Raw genomic sequence first — 17,244 nt, forward strand, 5'->3', positions numbered from 1 at the left:
TACATTAATGTGTATGTCTTCATAAGTGTATATACTTTTTTCCTTATTACAACCTTAAAATCCAGGGTTCTTGTTTTCCAGGTCTCACTCCAACACCCAACTGATCTCTGTAGAAATCAGAGACCCTTGTACCATCATGGACAGCTAAGCCAACAAGAGAATACCCAATTTAACTTTCAGAAAAGTTCTGTGAGAGCTGGAAATTGAGCTAATGTAGCAGGTGACATACAAAAGATAATTATTCCCTAGTTTATTGAAACCACAACTGAAAAATATGCAAGGATAATGGAGACCCCAATAGAGTGGTGATAATGGGCCACCCCAATCCCCTAATGCCCTTGTATACAGGTTGGTGTTTAGAGAGAATCAAAGTCTTTACCAAAGAAACATCACTTATAAGCTTTCTCTAGACTTGAAGGCTAAATCCCCACCCTTGGTGCCTGAAAGCAAATAGAAATTCACTTTTCCTAAGCCTGCTTGATGGGGAGAAGAGGAAGGGGAGTATAAGGGTAAGAGAGGAGCTGTCCTCAATCCTGCCCCTGTTCCACCCCTCATGGCCCAGGGTCTGGTCAGGAGATTCCTGAAAAGACGAGTTACAGGACTACAGGACCAGGAATAGGAGTCACCATCTACTTGAAGAAGAAAAAGGAAGTTCTCCATCACCTTTCTTTGTCAATATTTGTCATCTTTGGATCAACTGAAGATTTCTCTGTGAGTTTAACCTTGTCTTTATACAGTTATATTGATCCCTTCAAAGTGCATAGCTGGAAAAGTGGTCACTCTGGGAAATGGGGGATGGGCAACGAAGAAATTCCTGCTGCTGTGTTCTGAGGTTGTCTTCTTCCCTTGGAAGCAGGAGCAGCCCCCAACTTTAAGACACTTTTTTTCACATGGCCCCAGAAGGAAGGGAGAGTTTTGTTTGGAGTGCTTCAGAAGCCCCTCCAGCCCAAAAATATGAAAGTTCCTGTTTCTAATCCTCTAGATGCAGGCTCCAGGTCAGGGTAGGTGGACCAGATAATGTGTTGATTTTTGTCCTTTTCTCAGTCTGGATGAACACACCCACCCTTTCTCATATATTTGGCCCTAAAGCACATCATTTGGCAGTAAAGAGAAGATGAAGCTACAGCAATCGATGAACCTGAGACCTTCAGTTAGTCAGGTGCTGGCCAATTACCTGGTTGGACAGGAGATGAGGACCTACTGCTGCTGCTGCTCCTTCATCCTCCTCCCCTCTGCCCACTCTCAGTACAATAGTACCTGCTTCAGGGAAGTTCCATTGTCTTTGTGTTCCCAGCACCAAGCCCAGTGCTGAAAATGATTCTGGGCCCAGGATCTCAAAATAGCAAGTATTGAGCAAGAGTTTATTGTAGTTTGGTATAGAAAACCAATAAAGAGATAATTGCACTCCCTTCCCTCCTTTTCACCAGTGAGGGACTAAGGATGTAAAACATTGTCTGATACACTGTTGGATTTAGTTCATATGATGGTTAGTTGTTCTGAAATACTTTTTCTCTTTTTTTATCTTTTTATTTTAAAAATTTGATTTTGTGTAGGGGACAAGTAGATAGAATGATAAAAATTATGTAAAAAGAAAAATTATTGGTAGAAATTTTTAAATATAAATAAATAAGTGGATGATTGAATTTATGATTTAAAAAAATAATAAATTTACGGGTAAATGTATGCATACATACATTGAATGAAGAAACAAATATGTGTTGCATTGAATCATGTGGTTCAACCCACCTTTAGGCCTGTCCGCATAGGTTGTAGAAAGAAGCCAGATCGCCATGTACTAAAGAGAGAGCAGAAGAGAGGAAAATGAAGGGTGAGTTGGAGTGTGGTCAAAGAAGAAAGGAGAAATGAATGTATCCCAATCTTCTCCAGAAGGCTCATTTCTATACTTCACTGTCACATCATGACAAGAGAAAGGGGTATAAGGAAATGAGTTTTTAAAACAACTACTCTTGTCAGGCACAGTCTTAAACACTCCATATATTATCTCATTTGATCCTCTGGAGAACCCTGTGAACTTGGTGCCATTATTGACCTCATCTTCCAGTTGAGGAACCTGAGGGAGATAGATGTTAAGCGATTTGTCCAGGGTCACACAGCTAATGTGACTAATGAAGACTTGGAGAAATATAATTTATGGATAAATAATAATCAGTTTATTAACCATGGCTAGCAAGTAAGAGATTGAAGTTGTTGTCCCCCTGAAGAGCTTCGAATGTTTCAAAAGTCTTTGGGAAAGGAGGTGCGGCAGAGGGTAGAAATCAATTCTAATTAGTTAACAATCAGTGAGGGGGTGGACACAGAGATGGGCAGAAAGACTTTAGCTACCCCTGCTGAGGGCAGGATGAGGTTCAGTTGCCTCCTGGTATCTGGACAAAGGCATTCATCTCTCCCCAGTCAATAAACAATGAACAATGGTGGGGTAAAAAATAACACGTGTATTAGATTCTGTTTGTAAGATCTTCTAGTGTGGCCTCCCATCCATGGTCAAAAAGCAGGTAGTGGAGAATTTGACCATCCTCGCCATCACCAACGTCCTTCAGAGACTGAACACCCGACAAAGCTACGGTTTATTAATGAGTATATAAGAAGGGTTAATCTTAATCTTAATTAAGTAATTGGTTACTAATATAAGAGAAATAACTATATCTCTCATTACTAAGTGTCTGAAACTAGATTTAAACCCACTTCTTTCTCTAGGCCGAGCACTCTGGTCACTGTGGCCCCACCTAGCTGTACCCTAGAGAGAGGGAGTGGGGAAGAGGAGGCTCTAACTCTTCAATGTAAAGATGAGAGCAAATCTCCAGAAAAGTCCCTGATGCCCTTCCGTGTCTTTGTGTCCCCAGGTCCTCTGAGAGGGGCTTCATCGGGCTCGCATCAACCACCATGGCTGTGTCTCCCACACCTGGACAGCTGGAATATACTCATGACAATGCAACAGAGAGAAGTGTAAATAAGAGTGTAGTTCTTCTGGAGCCAAGATTTTCCTTGGATTTCTGGATGGAGATCCTCACTGTGATCATTGTCATACTTGGGCTGGTGGGGAACAGTATCGTCGTGTGGCTCCTGAGCTTTCGCATCCAGAGGAACCCCTTCTCCGTGTACATCCTCAACCTAGCCGGGGCCGATGCCCTCTTCCTCTTTTTCTCCTTTCTGATCTACATGCGTGAACTTTTGAGATTTTTTCTTCCTCTGCAAATAGCCAGAATAGGGTTTTCCCTCCATTTCATGTTCTTCGTTTTTAGCCTGAGCCTTGTAGCTGTGATCAGCACCGAGCGCTGCCTCTCCGTGCTCTTCCCCATCTGGTACCGATATCACCGCCCCAAGCACACGTCTGCCACCCTGTGCACTGTCATCTGGGCTCTGGCATTCCTGTACATTGCATTAAGTCACATACTTTGTTGGCACAGGTCTCCTTACGATTTCTGTGGCAATATCATCATCATCTTCCCGTTTGTGTGGTTCATCATCCTCACCTGCATATTGTGTGCGTCCAGTCTGACTCTGCTTCTGAGGGTCCAGTGCAGCTCCCAGCGCCGGCAGCCCCCCAGGCTCTACCTCCTGGTCCTGCTCACGGTCCTCGTGTTCCTGCTCTGTGGCCTGCCCGCAGGGATCTGTAATTTCATAAAATCTCGGACAGACTCACAATTCCTGCCACATTGGCTCGGTCTGTCATTGGCCTGTGTGAACAGCAGTGCAAACCCCATCATTTACTTCTTCCTGGGCAACCAAAGATGTCAAAGGAGGGAGCCCCTCAGGGTGATCCTCCAGAGGGCCTTGGGGGATGAAGAGGTGGGAGGTGGGACAAGGGGCACCGCTCACACCAACACATCAGAGACAGCCTTCTGAGGCTAAGAACAAGATGCTCAGACTCCAGAGCCCTTGACATGAGCCCCTGTACCAGACCCAGCTGCAGCCTCTTCCCACCTCCCTGGTGGGGGAAACCAGGATTCCCCTTTCATCCCTTATGTTGGTGCCCAATGTTTGAACTCTAAGCGAAGAAGAACCACTTATAAGGCGCCTGCTCTATGTTAGGCAGATGGGCCATGCAGGGGATCAAGCTGCACAGCCTGGAATGGGAACTGTGGTCGGGTCTAGCCTGAGACACTTAGCAACAGTATGACCCTTTGCAAGTCACTAAACTTTGCCTCAGTTTCCTTATCTGTAAAATGAGCTAGCAAAAGAAACGTAAACCAGTCCAGCATCTTTGCCAAGAAACCTCAGATGGGGGTAACAAAGAATCACATGACTGAACAGCAACACTATTTCAGGTACTGTACTAAATGCTTTACAAATATCTCTTTTAACCCTCTCAATATACCTGAGAGGTACATGCTCCTATGACTCCTGTTTTACACTTGAGGAAGCTGAGGAAGGCAGAGGTTCAGTGATTAAACCAGGGTCCCAAATCAAGCAAGTATCTGAAACTGGATTTTAACTCAGATCTTCCTGATTTCTGGCCCAATGCTCTCTGCACTTTGGAAACCCCTAGCTTTCTGTAGGCTACTCTACCTGCAGAGTCAGGCCCAGGGTTTCATGTGTCACCACCCCAGAGGAAGGCTACTCCACCAAATGGCCACTGTCCCTGTCCTGAGGAGGAGAGGAAGAGGAAAGACATCCACTAAGGCCCCACGCCCCCCTGTCCTCTCCCTGTGAATCTGTGAATGAAGGCAGAGTCAGGGGTCAGACTCCTCAGGGTTCTGTGAGCCATGCTCCCCCACCTTGCCTTCTCTCAGACTTGATCCACAAGGTCCCCTCAGATCTCATTCCCCCTCCTCTCCCTAACAAGGGAAGATTCCAGCTCAGCCAAGTCCCCTCCATTCCCTGCTTGTGCTCCTTCCCCCCCCCCCCAACTCCCATCATCGTTGTTCAGTCAAATACTTCTCCGTCTCTAAAGATTAAAGCTGAGGCTCAGCTTCCCCTCTTGTTTCCAGTCTGTTACTCCAGGGCACCATCTCTCTGAGTCTCTGTTTTTCTATGTTTCTGTGACTCTCTCTATTCTGTTCTTTCTTTCACTCTGCATGACCCAGTACCTGATGGGGATGGATATTGCAGTGGTGTTACAGGATAGGGTACACCCTAATGAGACCAGAGTTGGGGAAGGGAATACATATCACAATATACATAACACACACACCATGTATATATGTCACACAAAACACCTACTCATTGCATATACATGCCACGTAACACACGCACACACATACACATGCATGGAGCAACAACCTCCTATCCAGACTATGAGAGACCATTCAGCTTCCATATGATTCCTCCACTGACAATGGCATTGCTCTTTCCTCAGGGGTTTCAGGTACTGTATTTTTTCTGGTCCCCACACAGATTGGTGTAAATGTCTGACTGTTAAAAATTTTTGCTACTTCTTTGATCAATTATGTTTATAATTTTCCTTATTTTAAACTATCCCAATATTCCTGCTATAAATCCCACTTGGTCATAATCTTTGTAGTATATTGTTTTAATCTTTTAGCTATAACCTTATCTAGATCTATAATTTTCTTCCTCTGTTTTCATTCTTTATGGTTTATGTATCAGTATCACATTTGTTTCATTAAAGCACTTTCATAGGCTCCTTCCTTGACTATTATTCCAATTTTATATATTTGACTTAGTTGATCTTCAAATGTTTGATAGCATTCACTTGTAAATCCAACTAGTACTGGAACTTTTTTCTTAGGAATCTCATTTTTGGTCTCTTCAATTTTTTTTCTAAAATAGGTCTATTTAAATATTCTATTTCCTCTTCTGCTAATTTAGGCAATTTCTATTTTGGTCAATATTCTTGAATTTCCCTTAAAGTGTTGAATTTCCTGGCATGTAATTGTGTAAAATAACTCTTTATCCTCAATTTAATTTCACCTTCATTAGTAGTAGATTCATACTATTCATTTCTAATACTAGTGATTTGATTTACCTCTCTGTTCTTAAATTAAATTAACCAATTCCTCATTTCTATCATTTTTTTTTCAAATCAACCACTGGTTTATTTCTTAATTCGATTGATTTTTCTAACCAATTTTATTCATCTCATCTTTAGTTTTTAGGATTTCAAATTTAGTGTTTGATTGGGGATTTTTAATTTGTTCTCTTTTTCTAGTTCTTTTCATTGCATACTTAATTGCATTCCAGAGTCCCAAAGCAAGCATCTGAGGATTTGAACTCAGATCTTCCTGACTCCAGGCCCAATGCTCTGTTCTTTTTGGAGCTCCCTTGCTTGCTGGAGGCTACATTACCTGGAGAGTGAGGTCCAGGGTCTGCTATTTCTCTATTTCTTTGATGGAAGTACTTAGACATAAATTTTCCTCGATTCTTAGTTTTCCTCTATGCTATAGGTTCTGGTATGTTGTCTCATTATTGACAATTTCTTTAATGAGTTTTTAATTGTTTCTATGATTTGTCCTTTAACCCGTTCAATCTTTAACACTAGCTTGTTTAATCTCTAACTAGTTTTTAACCTAGGTTTCTGTGGTCCCTTATTAAATATTATTCTTATTGAGTTGTGATCTGAAAAGGATACTTTTAATACTCCTGTTTTCTGTTTTCAAATATAAAATTTCATATCCTAACATATGGACAGTCATTTCATATCCTAACATATGGAACATTATCATAAACTACTAGGGAGAAAAGGTGTATTTCTTTCCATTTCCATTTACTTCTCTCCAGATAGCTATCATATCTAACTTATCTAAAATTTTGTTAACTACTTTCTCATTTATTTTTGGTGAAATTTATCAAGTACTGAAAGGTGAAAATTACAGTTACCTACTATTATAATACAACTTCTTCCTCTCAAATTTTCTTTTAAAAATGTAGATGCGTTGTATTTGATGCATATAAGTTCAGTGTTGTTATTACTTCATGGTTGTTAGTATCTTTTATCAAAATATAATTACCCTGTAATCTCTTTTAATTAGAGCTTAAGTAACCTTATTAACCTTGTATGAGATCATTATTGCTACCCCTGCCTTTTTTGCACCAGGTGAAGCAGAATAAATTCTATGCCAAACCTGCATTTTAATTCTGTGTATCTCCCATTTTTAAATGTATTACTTGAAAACAACATTTTGTTGATTTCCGATTTTCAATTCATTCTGCTCTTTTCCATTTTGAATTACCCGTCAAATTCAAGCATAATGCTTAAATTTTAAATTAAACATTTAAAGAACTTAATCACTTTTATGAGCAAGTGTGTAGGGCCTCTAGTGAACTTTCTATGATTAAGCAACTGCACTTACCCTCTGCAGCTCACAGCTCTGGACCCTAATATGCAGAGCTTATAATCACTAACACCACGCAATCATACCAAATTCATTATTGAGGAGGAGACCAACATAATTATTTCTTACACTCAAAAGACTGGCAACAGGCACCCTGTCTCAGTGTCACTAGAGATTCCTGCCTAAAGATGGTGTTGTGAAAGAAGGAAAGGAAAGGAAAGGACAAGACCTGGGACCCTAAAGAGAGGACCAGTGTCAGTTTGTGCTGTTGGTGATGACTGACTGAGTATCATTATCTCTGCTTGCCTGCAAAAGAAATTGTTATAGAGAGAAGTACATATGTAGATGAGTGCACATATTCAGTAATATATATATATGTACACATATGTGCAGCATGTATATAAATGATATTATCATAGCTATATGTGCATATATATACATAAACATACTTTCACATGAATATGCATGTATATCTTTGGGTTATGAATATTTTCTGTATACTAAAGATGCCCATGGCTCCTCCTCTTTATAATAATTTTTTCATGACTGAAGGAAATTCATTTAAAGGTTAGTGAAGATAAAACTAATTTCCCTCCTTCCAAGTTCACAGAACATTCAAAAACTCTTCATGAACCTTTTGATAAGAGTGCCTGGCATGAACTGAAATATACATATTATGTAAGTGGATGTAAATATGAATATTATATGATATGCTTATGTGTGTATTGCTATATGTGTATATATGCATATTGTGTGTGGCTTTGAATGAATAAATGTATTGTGTGTACATGTGTGTATGTGTGTCTTCATAAGTGTGTATTTTTTTCACTATTAGAACCTTGAAATGCAGGACTCGTGCAAATCTAATCCTCATACCAATACTCATCTGAAGTATGGGGAAATCTGAGGCCCTTGGTTGCCTATGGAGAGCTGAACCAACAGAAGAATACCCAACTTCACTTTCAGAAAAGTTCTGTGAGAGCTAGAAAGGGAGGTAATGAACCAGGTGGCCTACAGGGGATATTTTTTCCATAAATTGTAGGAACCATGACTCAAGGATAATGGGAAAGACCAGTGGACTGGACATAATGCACCACACCAATCCAACAGTAATTTCATTGATTTCCTAGTATACAGACCATTATCAGAGAAACAATGCTAGTGGCCCCACATTGGTGGGCGCCAAGTTGCTATGGTTACGGCATAGCTTACCGAGAGGAGCAAGTCTTATGCCTGGCCAGCAGGCTGCTCGTCCTCCTATGGAGCTCACGAGTAAGAGAATGAGGCAGGAGAGCGGGTCAGTGAAGCAACTCCGATTTATTCAAGCAAGCACTCTGATTATATAGTCTCTGCCAGCCAGCCCAGTGAACCATGGTAACACACCTAAACAAACCCGAAACTATAGAAATGAACACAAGCTGGAACTATAGTGATAACAACAAACCAGGGGTGTGGCTGTCACTTCCAGCGCCATCTTGTTCACCCTTCCCTGCTCCGGACTCAGTTTACCTGATGTCCGTCAGTGTGGTGTCCCAGATGGTGTGGCGGTCAGCACCCCTTACAAAACAACATTTTGGAACCTTCATCTGAACTTGAAGGTTTAGGGAGTTCATCTCGAAGCTAGTTTTTGGGAAATCCACAGTCTTGGTGCTGAAAGCACATAGAAATGATTTTTCCTACACTTATGTAATTTAGAGAAGAGGGAGGGTAACATAAGGTAACAAAGCTTTTTTTAAGGGCCTACTATGTGCCAGGCACAGTCTTAAAACACTTTACCATTGTCTCATTTGATCCCCTGAAGATTCCTGTGAGGTTGGTTCTATTATTGGCCTCATTTTACACTTGAGCAACATAAGTGAGATAGAAGTTAAGTGACTTGTCTAGGGTCACACATCTAATGTGACTAATGAAACGTCCAAGAAACATAATTTCTGCGTAATTGGTGATGATAATGTCCCATCACTCCATCCCCGAGTGGCTGGACAAAATGTTCCTGAGGACAGGCACAGCATCAACTGTAGGACCAGGCACAGGAGCCATCAGGAAATCGGAGAGGAAAAAGAGAAGTTCACCATCTAGGGTCTTTCCTTATAATTCTTTGTCTTCCTTCAATCTACTCAAGATTTCTCTGTGAATTTATTCCTTTCTTTATACATTTATATTGTTCCTTTCAATGTGTGCAGCTAGAAAATTGGTCAGTTAGGAAAACAGGAGGTTGCAGATATTTCTGCTGCTGTGTTCTGATGTTTTCTTCTTCCCTTGGAGGCAGGAGCTGCCTCCAACTTTCAAACACTTTTTTCATATACCCCAGGAGGGAAGGAGAATTTTGTTTGGAGTTCTTCAGAGGACCCTACAGCTGGAGGGTATGAAAGTTCTTGTTTCTCTTCCTCCAGGTCCAGGTACTGGTTCAGGGGGAACCTACATCTCCTTTATTTTCTCCTGAAGTTAGTCATGTCCTAAGCTGCTCACTTATCTGGTTTGGCATGAGGTGGCCAGCTAGTGTTGTATCCTCCTCCACTCTACTCACTCTCAGTACAATATCACCTACTTCAGAGCGGGGACAGTTTTATTGTCCTAGGAGTGAAAATTATTCTGGGTCCAGAATGTTCAAAGAATCAGTATTGATGTGTTTGTTACCATCTGGCACAGAAAGTTAATTAAAAGATTCTTGTGTTTCCTTCTCTCCTTTCCAGAGATGAGTGACTACGGATGTGGAATAGTGTGTAGTATACTATGAGATTTAATTCATATGATGGTCAGTTGTGCTTAAAAATGTTTTCTCTTCTTTCTTTATTTTTGATTTAAAAAAATTACTGTGTGGGAGACAGTATATACAATAATAAAAACTATGTAAAAGGACAGGTTACTGACAGAAGCTTTAAAATATAAATAAATATAAGAATGAATTTAGGAATTAATGAAAGAAGAAATGAAGAAATAAATGTACCCATTAAATGAATAAATAAAAGTATGTTGCATTGAACCGAGTGGTTCAGTCTGCCCTTAGGCCTGTCCACAGAGGTGGCAGAAGGAAGCCAAACCCCACGTACTAAAGAAAGAACAGGAGAGAGAAGAAAAGGAAGGGTGACTTCGACTGTGATCAGAGAGGAAAGCAGAGATGGTGTACCACCAGTCTTCTCCAGAAGACTCCTTTCTGTACTTCGCTGTCACATCATGACAGGAGAAAGGGGGAAAGGGGAAAATGGAGCAAGCTTTTTATAAGGGCCTGCTTTGTGCCAGGCACAGTCTTAGAACACTTTACAAATATTGTCTCATTTGATCCTCCGAAGATCCCTGTGAGGTTGATGTTATTACTGGCCACATTTTACACTTGAGCAACATAAGGGACACAGAAGTTAGGTGACTTGTCTAGGGTCACACATCTAATGTGACTAATGAAAAGTCCAAGAAATATAATTTCTGGATAATTGATAATGGATTTATTAACTGTAGCTGGCAAATAAGAGACTAAGGTCAGTGGCTCCCTGCAAGTCAAAGATGTCCCTAGAAGAGCATCGAATGCTGCAAAAGTCTTTGGAAATGGGGGTATGCCTGAGGGTAGAAATGAACTCTGAGTGGCTAACAATCAATGAGTGATTGGACAAGGAGGTGGACTGAAAGCCACTCAATAAACAATGAATAAACAGTGGGATAAGAATAACTGATAGAAGCTGATGCTCTTTGTCCCTCATTCTCAAAAAGGATTATGACATCTGGGAGATGCTGCCATGACATGCAAGTGAATTGAATTTAAGTGAAGGAGGGATGTGCGAGGTCACCAACCTCACATTCTCCTCCAGAGCCATCTAGGTCCAGTGGCCAGATATGGACCAGAAAAACTGGAGATGGCCCAGAATGCAGTGGGGGATCTTGGCCATTTTAAACTTTGGCAGGTCTTAGTCTGACTCAGGCAATAGCCGGTAGATTAAGGTTTAATAAGAAATAAGACAAAGAATGGCCTCTTTTAAAAAAAATAAATCTGAAATAGGAAGACCCTCAGGGTTCCCAGGTCAAAACAGAAACAATTGCCCTTCTCCCCAGCGGTTAGTGCTGTGAGTGTGGAATGTGTGCTCCGGGCTCGGAACACACATTTATTATTTCAAAAATACAAAAAAAAGTCTTTTAAAAAACCCACAAAAAATCATTAAAAAATCCACGTCTTCCTCGCCGGGGACTTTTATTTTTTTCCTTTTTTATAAAATAACCCGTTGAAGCAGCCGGGACCGACCTGCCTCCCGCGGCCCCGCAGCAGCTCCGAGAGGCAACAAAGAGACAAGCCGCCGCCAGGACCACAGACACCTCCCGAGCCAGCCCCTGAGCAAGCATCACTGCAGCCGGGGGCGGATCGTATCCGTTCCGCGGCCGTTGAGTAGTTTTCGATTCAGGTTGATTTTTCTCCCTTTGCTCTTGGCCTCTCTCCCCTCCCTCCCAGACCCTCAGCTCCAGACTCCGGCTCCCCACACTCCCCTACCTCTCCCCCCGACATGAACCCCAGCGCCCCCAGCTACCCTATGGCCTCGCCCTACGTGGGGAATCTGCACCCCGATGTGACCCAGGCGCTGCCCTACGAGAAGTTCAGCCCCGCCGGGCCCATCCTCTCCGTCGGAGTCTGCAGGGACATGATCACCCACCGCTCCCTGGACTACACCTATGTCAACTTCCAGCAGCCAGTGGACGCTGAACGGGCATTAGACACAATGAATTTTGATGTCATTAAGAGCAAGCCAGCGCGTATCATGTGGTCTCAACGTGATCCATCACTACGTAAAAGTGGTGTGGGCAATATATTCATCAAAAATTTGGATGAATCCATTGATAATAAAGCATTGCATGATACATTTTCTGCTTTTGGAAACATCCTTTCTTGTAAGGTGGTGTGTGATGAAAATGGGTCACAGGGCTATGGATTTGTACATTTTGAGACAAAAGAAGCTGCTGAAAGAGCTATTGAAAAAATGAATGGAATTCTTCTTAATGATCGAAAAGTCTTTGTTGGTCCATTTAAATCCCGTAAAGAGAGAGAAGCAGAACTTGGAGCTAGAAAAAAAGAGTTCACCAATGTTTACGTCAAAAATTTTGGTGAAGACATGGATGATCAGAGACTTAAGGAGCTCTTTGGCAAGTTTGGACCTGCTTTAAGTGTAAAAGTAATGACTGATGAAAGTGGAAAATCCAAAGGTTTTGGCTTTGTCAGCTTTGAAAGACATGAAGATGCACAAAAAGCTGTAGATGAGATGAATGGAAAAGAACTGAATGGAAAACAAATTTATGTTGGCCGAGCTCAGAAAAAATTGGAAAGACAGATGGAACTCAAGTGCACATTTGAACAACTGAAGCAGGATAGGATCACCAGATACCAGGGTGTTAACCTGTATGTGAAAAATCTTGATGATGGTATTGATGACGAACATCTGTGAAAGGAGTTCTCACCATTTGGTACAATCACTAGTGCAAACGTGATGATGGCAGGTGGCAGAAGCAAAGGGTTTGGGTTTCTATGCTTCTCTTCGCCAGAGGAAGCCACCAAAGCAATCATAGAAATGAATGGCAGGATTGTTGCCACTAAGGCATTGTATGTAGCTTTACCCCAGCGCAAAGAGGAGCGGCAGGCTCACCTCACAAACCAGTATATGCAGAGAATGGCAAGTGTCAGACCTGTGCCCAACCCTGTGATCAACTCCTATCAGCTTCCTTCAGGTTACTTCATGGCAGCTATTCCTCACACTCAGAACCGTGCTGCATGTTATCCTCCTAGCCGAATTGCTCAACTCAGACCAAGTCCTCGCTGGACTGCTCAGGGTGCCAGACCTCATCCATTCCAGAACATGCCTGGTGCTATGTGCCTAGCAGCTCCTAGGCCACCATTTAGTACAATGAGACCAGCTTCTTCACAGGTTCCACGAGTCACGTCAACACAGCATGTTGCCAATACATCAACTCAGACAATGGGTCTACATCCTGCAGCAGCTGCTGCTGCAGCTACTCCTGCTGTCCACAGAGTTCCACAGTATAAGTGTGCTGCAGGTGTTCGAAATCCTCAACAGCATCTTAACACACAACCACAGGTTACCATGCAGCAGTCGCTGTTCATGTGCAAGGTCAGGAACCTTTAACTGCTTCCATGTCGGCATCCGCCCCTCCTCAAGAGGAAAAGCAGATGTTGGGTGAAAGGCTGTTTCCACTCATTCAGGCCATGCATCCTACCCTGGCTGGGAAAATCACTGGCATGTTGCTAGAAATTGACAACTCTGAGCTTCTTCATATGCTTGAGTCTCCTGAGTCTCTTTGCTCTAAGGCTGATGAAGCTGTAGCCATACTGCAAGCTCACCAAGCTAAAGCAGCTACCCAGAAAGCAGTTAACTGTGCCACTGGTGTTCCAACTGTTTAGAAGAAAAGATCAGAGATCACGAAATGGAACCTCTGCTTCACCAAAGAAAAATATCTAAACATTGAAAAACTTAAATATTATGAAAAGACATTGCAAAATATAAAATAAATAAAAAAGGGAAAAGAAACTTTGAACGTTATGTACCGAGCAAATGCCAGGTCCAGCAAACTTAATGCTAGTCCGAGATTACTTAGTGATTTAAAAACAAAAAACAAGAAAAAAACAAAAAACCCCAAAATATAGTAAAATACATAAAAACAAATTAATGCTTTACAGACCCGGGGGGGAAAGAATTAGGAGCACAATTCAAAAATTTAAACCATTCTTTTCTTTAATTTTGGAATTCTTTGCAGTGGAAAAGCTCGGAATATCACTACCATTTTAGATAACAGAATTGATAACTGAGTAAGGAAATGTAATTTGGATTATAAAATTCTTGCTTTAATAAAAATTCCTTAAAGAATGGGGGAAAAAAAAACAGAAACCATTGCTATTTATTTTCCTTCTGAGCCAATCAGGGCCCAAACAATGACCAAGATGGGCTTGACCGGGAACTTATTATTGGCCAATAAGGAGAACCAGAGTGATTTGAGGGTAAGGCTGGGTTTTAAGAGAAAAACAAATGAGAGAAAAAGAGATACATAAGAATATTTTTGTGAGACCTTCTAGTTGGGTAGGGTCCCACCCATGATGGAAAAGCACATACCTGGAGAATGTGGACAATCCCATCCATCAACAATGTACTTCAGAGACTGACTGAATCATCAACAGGGGATGGGTTTCTGAATGAAGAAACAGAAGGAAAAAATCTTAATCCTAACTGAATATTGGTTATTAATAGAAGTGAAATAATTTTTTCCCTCACTAGTATTTGAGACTAGACTGTAACTTATTTCTACCTGTAAACCAATGCCTCTAGGCATTGTGACACCACCTAGTTGCCCCCAGAGAGAGGGAGTGGGAAAGAAGAGCCTCTAACACTTGAAGGTAGAGATGGGATGAAATCTCAGGTAAAATTTCTGATGCCCTTCTGTGCCTTTATGTCTCCACCACGTCTGAGAGGAGCTGGGCTTCGTGGGGCGGGGCTGGGGCCAACCACCATGACTGTGTCTCCCTCATCTGGCCAGCAGGAATATGTTCATGACAACACACAGGAAAGAAGTGCAAATGAAAGTTCAGTACTTGTGGAACCTGCACATTTTTATTTAGATGACTGGATGCAGATCCTCACTATGCTCATTGCCCCAGTTGGGATGGTGGGGAACAGAGCTGTCCTGTGGCTCCTGGGCTTCCGCATCCAGAGGAACCAGTTCCCCATCTACATCCTCAACCTGGCTGGGGCCAACATCCTTTTCCTTTGCTGCTCCTTTCTGATGGCTGTAGCTGAATTTGTTACCTATTTGTATAATTCTTTCATGTATAACACAGTGAGGCACGTCAGAAACATGGCCTACACCATGAGCCTGAGCCTCCTGGCTACGATCAGCACCGAGCGCTGTCTCTCTGTGCTCTTCCCCATCTGGTACAGATGTCACCTTCCCAAGCGCACGTCTGCTGCTGTGTGCACTCTCGTCTGGGCTCTCACCAACCTGCTTGAGGTAGCATATATTGTCAGTTGTTTTTATAAGTACACTCACCATTTCTGTCTCGACTCGTTCATCATCGAACTCGTGTGGTTCATCCTCCTCACTTCTGTGTTGTGTGTTTCCAGCCTGACTCTGCTCATGAGGGTCCAGTGCTGCTCCCAGCGCCATCAGCCCCCCCGGCTCTACCTTCTGGTCCTGCTCACGGTCCTCGTGTTCCTGCTCTGTGGCTTGCCCCTGCAGATGGGATATTACATACATCCCTTCGATATACTTTTCATGCCTTATTGGTTCCGTCAACCACTAGCCAGTGTGAAGAGCAGTGTGAACCCTTTCATTTACTTCTTTCTGGGGAGCCAAAGGCATAAAAGAAGGAGGGAGCCCCTTAGGATGATACTCCAGAGGGCGCTGGGGGATGAGCAGGAGGTGGAAGGAGAGACAAGGGACACCCCACACATCAGTGCCCCATAGACGTCATTCTGAGGCTAAGAACAAGATGACTCAAGAGCCCATGAAATGAGCCCCTGCCCCAGGCCCAGCTGCAGCCTCTTCCCACCTCCCTAGAGGAACACCAGGATTTCCCTTCCATCCCTAGTGTTGGTGCCCAGGGTTTGAACGCTAAGTGATGAGTAAATATGTATGAGGTACCTGCTCTATGTTAGGCAGTTGGGCAGTGCAGGGGATAGAGCTGGAGGGCCTGGAATGGGAACTGTGGTCAGATCTGACCTGACACACTTACCAAATGTATGACCCTGGGCAAGTCTTAACCATTTGCTTCCATTTCCTTATCTGCACAATCAGCCAACAAAAGAAATAGCCAACCACTCCAAGATATTTGTCAAGAAAACCCTAGATGGGGGTAACAAAGAATCACATAACTGAACAATAAGACTGTATCAGACACTGTAGCAAGCGCATTACAAATATCTCATTTAACCTGCTCAATACACCTGGGAGGTAGGTGCTCACATGACCCCCATTGTACACCTGAGGAAACTGAGGTAGGCAGAGGTTTAGTGACTAGACCAGAGTCACAAAGCAAGTAACTGTCTGAGACTGGATAAGAACTCAGACTTTCCTGACTCCAGGCCCAATGCTCTGTGCTCTTTGAAGCACCTTAGCTTTCTGGAGGCTGCTTTACCTACAGAGTCAGGTCCAGGGCCTCACGTGTCACCAGCCCAAAGGAAGGCTACTCCACCAAATGACTACTTTCCCTGTCCTGAAGAGAAGAGGAAGAGAAAGGATATCCTCTAAGGCCCTATGTCTCCCCATTCTCTCCTTGTGAATCTCTAAGTAAAGGCATAGAGTCAGGGGTCAGACACCTTGTCCTCTTCTGTCAGGCTTGATCCACTAGGTCCCCTCAGGCCTTGTTCCCCATATTCCCCCCAAAAGTAGAGATTCCAGCTCAGCCAGGTCCCTTCCATTCACTGCTTGTGCTCCTTTCTCCTCCCCCACCCACAGTTCAGCAAAATACTTCTCTCCCTCAAAGGTCAATACTGAGGCTCAGCTTCCTCTCTTGTTTCCTGTCTGTGCCTCCATCTCTCTGAGTCTCCATGTTTCTATGCTTCTGTGACTCTCTATTTCAATCACCCTTTGCTTTTGCATGACCCAATTCCTGATGAGGGCTGGTATTGTAACTGTGTTATATGACAGGCCCTACCCTAAAGAGAGCAAAGCAAGGAAAGGGGACATATCATCTCACACATATATGTGTCACACATACCACACATGTCACACAACATGTACACAAAGCACAGATACATCACAAACACACATACACGTACATACACACGAAAACACTTATGCATTGAATACCAAATTCCAGAGGCCACACAGCGCAGGCGGCAGCAGTTCTCGGGGCAGCCCCTACATCACCCCGCGTACATTGTTGGATCTTAAAACCCCTGGGGGCACTGAGGGAGCTGGCTTTTGTCTCGCACTGAGTGGCGGCCCTGCCCATCCAGCTTGTCTGAAGATCAGCCCCCAGTGCTGACTTGGAGGAATTGGAGGGCAGGTGATT

The 17,244-nt window shown here is 42.9% G+C and overlaps 2 protein-coding genes and 1 pseudogene across 2 annotated transcripts; all 3 read left to right on the forward strand.

The window, feature by feature from the left end:
• The first annotated feature begins 2,901 nt into the window (after positions 1–2,901).
• On the forward strand, positions 2,902–3,864 carry LOC140522542 (mas-related G-protein coupled receptor member X1-like). Its single transcript, XM_072637949.1, has one exon. The coding sequence runs from the start codon at positions 2,902–2,904 to the stop codon at positions 3,862–3,864; it is 963 nt and encodes a 320-aa protein (XP_072494050.1).
• A 7,858-nt stretch (positions 3,865–11,722) lies between these two features.
• Positions 11,723–13,730, forward strand: LOC140523430 (polyadenylate-binding protein 1 pseudogene; annotated as a pseudogene).
• A 1,011-nt stretch (positions 13,731–14,741) lies between these two features.
• Positions 14,742–15,695, forward strand: LOC140522543 (mas-related G-protein coupled receptor member A6-like). The gene has a single exon (XM_072637950.1). It carries the CDS (start codon positions 14,742–14,744, stop codon positions 15,693–15,695), a length of 954 nt encoding a protein of 317 aa, XP_072494051.1.
• The last annotated feature ends 1,549 nt before the right edge of the window (positions 15,696–17,244 follow it).

Source organism: Notamacropus eugenii, chromosome 2 (genome assembly GCF_028372415.1).
Source record: "Notamacropus eugenii isolate mMacEug1 chromosome 2, mMacEug1.pri_v2, whole genome shotgun sequence".
NCBI classification, from domain to species: Eukaryota; Metazoa; Chordata; class Mammalia; order Diprotodontia; family Macropodidae; genus Notamacropus; species Notamacropus eugenii.

Coding starts and splice junctions, on each gene's coding strand:
- LOC140522542 (XM_072637949.1), top strand. CDS start 2,902: ATGGCTGTGTCTCCCACACCTGGACAGCTGGAATATACTCATGACAAT.
- LOC140522543 (XM_072637950.1), top strand. CDS start 14,742: ATGACTGTGTCTCCCTCATCTGGCCAGCAGGAATATGTTCATGACAAC.